This window comes from Ranitomeya imitator, chromosome 1, assembly GCF_032444005.1.
Source record: "Ranitomeya imitator isolate aRanImi1 chromosome 1, aRanImi1.pri, whole genome shotgun sequence".
NCBI lineage: Eukaryota > Metazoa > Chordata > Amphibia > Anura > Dendrobatidae > Ranitomeya > Ranitomeya imitator.
In genome coordinates, this window is record NC_091282.1 from 337,159,331 (window position 1) to 337,165,330 (window position 6,000).

Sequence of the window (6,000 nt, forward strand, 5' to 3'; positions counted from 1 at the left end):
TTCATTTCGACTACATCCAAAAATCATTGTATCTATCTTTAGAGACAATTATTATTTTTATTGGCTGGTGTGAGGAGTTTTTTTTTGTCACACACAGGGAGTCTCACGTTCCGATGTCTGTCACGTCCCCCGGCGTCTGCTTCCCTGCACTGTGTAAGCGCCGGCCGTAAAGCAGAGCGGTGATGTCACCGCTGTGCTCTGCTTTACGGCCGGCCGGCGCTGACACAGTGCAGGGAAGCTGACGCCGCAGGACGTGACAGACATCGGAACGTGAGTATGTACTGTTTTTTTTTTTTACTCTTACAATGGTAACCAGGGTAAATATCGGGTTACTAAGCGCGACCCTGCACTTAGTAACCCGATGTTTACCCTGGTTACAGGTGAACACATCGCTAGATCGGCGTCACAGACGCCGATCTAGCGATGACAGCGGGGTGATCAGCGACCAAAAAAGGTCCTGATCATTCCCCAGCGACCAACGATCTCCCAGCAGGGGCCTGATCGTTGGTCGCTGTCACACATAAAGATATCGTTAGCGGGATCGTTGCTACGTCACAAAAAGCGTGACGTTGCAACGATATCCTTAACGATATCGTTATGTGTGAAGGTACCTTTAGTATAGTGGTTGACCATTTACATCCCTTTATGACTCATCTTACAATGGCCGCTGCCAGCACAATCAAGCTTTATCCTACAAAGCACACATCATATATAGCTGGCATCACAGCATGAACACTAAACCCATCACCAGATTGCAACCCCCAACTTCCCATATTTTTAATCAATAAAGGTAGGAGGTGCAGTAAGACCATGGCTTCTTCACGCTGTGCCTCACCTTTGATCATTAAATGTTATTTGTAGGCTTTTCTTTAGTAGCCTGCATAGTCTCCAGGTCTCAGACTGAACTGGTTTTAAAGGGCTAAGAATAAAAGTGTGCAGTCACTCTATGTGACTTCACACTAAAGAATCATGGCAGTGTGTGATAAGCACACTGTCACAATTGCCCTGTATTCCCTGTGCAAGTGTGCCCACCTGTATGCAATCTGCATAGTAGTGGCCATGGGCCGACTAGATCCTCTCCAGCTTCTCTCAATGTTCTATTAAGAGAAGAGCAGGAAAATCTAATAGGTATGTGACCACGACTATGCCAATCACATACATGCTGTCACACAGCTGCCCACTCGCACAGGGAATATGGGGAAATTGTGACAGTGTGAGCAATGCATACTGCCGTGATTCCGCAGTCTCGGAGTGACTGTAGACTTCTATTTTCCTCCCAAAAAAGTCAGATCATGGACGCAATATTCCTACTGCACCAGGCAAACAGTTTGCAGTCACATCCATTTTCTATTGTAATATTTAGTATCGTTAAAGTAAACTAAAGTCCCTTAATTATAACACCAGACTGCCTACTGGGACATCTACACTTCAGCAGTTTGTGGTTTGCCTTTACAGACAGCACCTGATGGCTGGAAGAATTCAGTACGACATAACCTGTCCCTAAACAAATGCTTTGAAAAGGTGGAGAATAAGTTGAGTGGATCTTCTCGCAAAGGGTGTTTGTGGGCACTAAATCCTGCTAAGATAGAGAAGATGGAAGAAGAGATGCAGAAGTGGAAGAGGAAAGATCTACCAGCTATTCGAAGGAGCATGGCTAACCCGGGTAAGTAGGGACTTGCACATCGGAACTTGCATATAAAAACACATATTTGACTCTAAACTTGCAAAAATCATGTTTTAATTACAGATGAACTGGACAAGCTGATTATGGATAGACCCGAAAACTGCAAAGCTCCAAGCAAGTTAGCCACCTCTGAACCACCAGTAATGACAAATATTGGAAATATCCCCATCCAGCAAGTTCAGACCCATCCTGTCATGACACTGTCTTTACAGTCCATACCTCTACACCATCAAATTCAGACTCAGGCTAGAATTGCATCAAGTTCTCCTGCGCCAGCCCAAAGCCCTCCTCTCCATGTGCTTCCAAACATGACTCATAGTCCGCTGCACCAGCATATTATAAGTAGGGGGGCTTCGGACTTCCTCAGCATTACCTCAGACATGAACACGGAGGTGGATTCCATTGATCCTAGCATCATGGATTTTGCTCTTCAAGGTAGGATATCAGTGTTAATACATTCTAAGGACGGACGTGAAATGGTATAGAACTTATAATATTATTTACACACAAGATTGAGATTCTCAACGTTCACAGTGTTCTAGTTGCTAAGAGGAGAACATCGGAAAGTCCTTTACGATTTGCTTTGTATAGTATGTCCCGTGATCAGAGTAAAAATAAAAGGTTTCTATGAAGCCAAATTACCAGAAAAGAACCAATTCATAATGATCATATCGATGGGCAGCCATTTACATGCAGGGAAGGGTCTGGCAAGGATAAAGTGCGGCTGTAACTGGCATTTGCCCAAGGACAGGATTGTCTGTGTCTGGTTTATTACATCGAAGGTGATTCTTGTGGGACTGTATCCTTGTATAGCTCTGTACTCAATGGATATACAGTAATAATCTCCACATTTATTGGCCCCCTAAGCATTGTGTACACATGGCAAGTCTAGGCCTTTGGATCAATAGGCAAAGCTTATCATTATATACATAGTGCCCCCTTAGATTTCCATCATTTGGAGTACTTGATGAATATCCAAAGCTGAAGCGCTCTGTAGATATATAATCTTACCATTGTACTTGGTTAAAATACTACACGTCCATATGCGCATTACATATAATCCCTAAAATATTATTTTCTTTTTTGAAGGTAATATCTGGGAAGACATGAAGGATGACAGCTTCAGTCTGGACACATTGGCAGCATTCAGCAACTCTCCCCTGCAGTTGTCAGACTGTGATCTGGGAACCATAGGCCTGACACCAGTGTCTAGTAGCAGTGACCATTCCTTCACAGACTTCCAAATGACCAGCCTATATACTACATATGCCAATTTGGACAATGCAACACCCTCCCAGTGTGTGACTGGACAGGGCAATAAACCCATTGCTCTGTTGTAGATCTATCAGAGACATTATATGCACCAGAACCAAAACGATTGGGAACAGAATGTGAAAGTGACACACAATTTACATGATGACTGTCCACATTTCCAGTGCTGCCTTGTTTATTTGGTTTTGCATTTTTGGTAAGCAATTTGCATATATTATCTATTTTCTTATACCGTTTCTTCTTGGTTTAAATAACAGGAAAGAAACCACTTATTTTTGGGTACAAAGTTTTTTTTTTAATAAAAATTGGGATCTATTTTCTCTACTGTAAGAAAAAATGTTCCACTATAGACATTTCTTCCGGTCTACTACTGTGAAAGTCGCTATAGTATTCACTACAGACGTGACATTGCATCCTGCACTGAGCCTAAGCTGCTTCCATGTTGCCAGTTATTACACAGAATGACTATGATACCAATAGCACTGTATTGAAGCTTATTAAGTGTTTCCATTTCATCTCAAGCTCTGAGGACCCTGGGATGTGTCACTAAACAGCTAAGATTTCCGCTCGGCAGCAAACTATTAATTGTATCAGATCCATCAAACGGGCTACTCACAGTGAAGGGAAAACTGTGAGTAGCCCGTACACTACCATACCCTATGAAGAAGGAATCAGTACAACCACAAAAATAGAATTACTCCAGAGGAAAATGTGGCATTTTTTTACTGCGTTACTATTGCACTCAATCACGATTATACTGTTGTTGTGGTTTTTTTTTTTTGCTGCAATTAGTGATTATTTGATTAATTAATTAATTGTACAAGTGTTGTTTGCAGGAAAGAAAAACAGATCAAACATTGGGGAGGCTTTAAAACAAAACTGCAGGGAGAAGTTTGTTCTTTGTTGTCTACTTGTTCATCCTTTTTTTCATATTCACAAAGTTTGTTACAGAAAATTAATTAGAGATAACTACTGATATAACGGCCACATTCCAGTGCTATGTATTGGGCCCAGCGACTAGACAATATTTTTGGGAAACATTTAAATACTCCATTACTTCCGATAGTAGAATGTCAGCAGATTTGGTCCTAAATCCTGTGTAAACTTTGCCTTATAACACATAAAATATCCAAGTATAACTTTGCCACAATGTTCATGAACCTGGTTTTATATCCTTATCAAAATCACTGTACAAAATGTCCTCCAGCCAAAATGTTCATGAGCCTGGTTTTGTATCCTTATCAAAATCAATGTACAAAATGTCCTCCAGCCAAAATGTTCATGAGCCTGGTTTTATATCCTTATCAAAATCAATGTACAAAATGTCCTCCAGCCAAAATGTTCATGAGCCTGGTTTTGTATCCTTATCAAAATCAATGTACAAAATGTCCTCCAGCCAAAATGTTCATGAGCCTGGTTTTATATCCTTATCAAAATCAATGTACAAAATGTCCTCCAGCCAAAATGTTCATGAGCCTGGTTTTGTATCCTTATCAAAATCACTGAACAAAATGTCCTTCAGCCAAAATGTTCATGAGCCTGGTTTTTATATGCTTGTCAAAATCACTGTATAAAAATGTCCTCCAGCCAAAATGTTCATGAGCCTGGTTTTGTATCCTTATCAAAATCACTGAACAAAATGTCCTTCAGCCAAAATGTTCATGAGCCTGGTTTTTATATGCTTGTCAAAATCACTGTATAAAAATGTCATCCAGCCAAAATGTTCATGAGCCTGGTTTTATATCCTTATCAAAATCACTGTACAAAATGTCCTCCAGCCAAAATGTTCATGAGCCTGGTTTTATATCATTATCAAAATCACTGTACAAAATGTCCTCCAGCCAAAATGTTCATGAGCCTGGTTTTACATCCTTATCAAAATCACTGAACAAAATGTCCTTCAGCCAAAATGTTCATGAGCCTGGTTTTTATATGCTTGTCAAAATCACTGTATAAAAATGTCATCCAGCCAAAATGTTCATGAGCCTGGTTTTATATCCTTATCAAAATCACTGTACAAAATGTCCTCCAGCCAAAATGTTCATGAGCCTGGTTTTGTATCTTTGTCAAAATCACAGTACAAACTGTCCTGCAGCCAAAACGTTCATGAGCCTGGCTTTGCACCCTTGTCAAAATCACTGTACAAAATGTCCTCAAGCTGTTCCTCAGCTTGATCCAAGGCTCGTAGAATAGGTTAACTTGTTTTTGTTTTTTTCTATGTGTAATAATATTGTACTAGGCAGTATTATGTGTAAATGTATTTATATTTATTTTTAACAGAACTATGTAAATTAAGCAGTTAATTATTTCTGTGAAAAGTCTTATGTTTTTGTATTTTTTATGTCTTCTACTATTAGTAAATACTTCATTCAGAAATGACTTTGATTTATTGTTTGGGGTACAAAGAAATATTGCGCTTAATTTATCTGAAGATTAACAAACGGAATCATGCAAAAATCTTCATAACAATACTAAGAAACACTATCAAAGATACTTATCCCCGTGCAAGAAGGTGCAGATGCTAAGATCATTAAAATAATTGAAACTTTATTATTATTTCAGATCTATAAAATCAAATTTAAAAGAAAGCAGAGATATCCCAAATGTAGCAAGACAAAAATCACAGATCATCAAGTAGAAAAGAGTAAATCTGCTCACAGTATTTGTAATAATAAGTAAACAGAAGTGGAATTCCTTTGATCAAAAATAAAGTGCAATTGTCAGTACCAAAGTTCCACTGCCTATTTGTCCAAACACATTAATTAGGCAGTGGACCTTGGAATTGAAAATTGCACAATTTAAAAAATATATTAGATAGATAGATAGATATGAAAGGCCGGCTATTCATCTGCCTCATACAACAAAATCACAGTGTGACAGGTTAGAATAGAATAAATATATATATATATGTACACACACACATAGAGCAGATATAAAGTTGTCAGTGACATAGTAGATGGATAGATGGCGTGGGCTCCCGCTTAATTTTCTTAACCAGCAGAGGGAAAGCCGACGGCTGAGAGCTGATGTTTTCAGTCTGGGGA

General features: G+C 39.3%; 1 protein-coding gene across 1 annotated transcript in view; it reads left to right on the top strand.

Moving 5' to 3' along the window:
• The window catches only part of FOXN4 (forkhead box N4), a 28,592-nt gene extending 23,643 nt beyond the window's left edge, over positions 1-4,949 (top strand). Inside the window, exons 8-10 of the mRNA XM_069759487.1 lie at positions 1,456-1,663; positions 1,748-2,119; positions 2,774-4,949. Of these exons, the coding sequence (XP_069615588.1) occupies positions 1,456-1,663; positions 1,748-2,119; positions 2,774-3,024 (831 nt within the window). The 3' untranslated portion in view covers positions 3,025-4,949. The remainder of the gene's footprint in view (positions 1-1,455; positions 1,664-1,747; positions 2,120-2,773) is intronic.
• Positions 4,950-6,000: the final 1,051 nt, after the last annotated feature.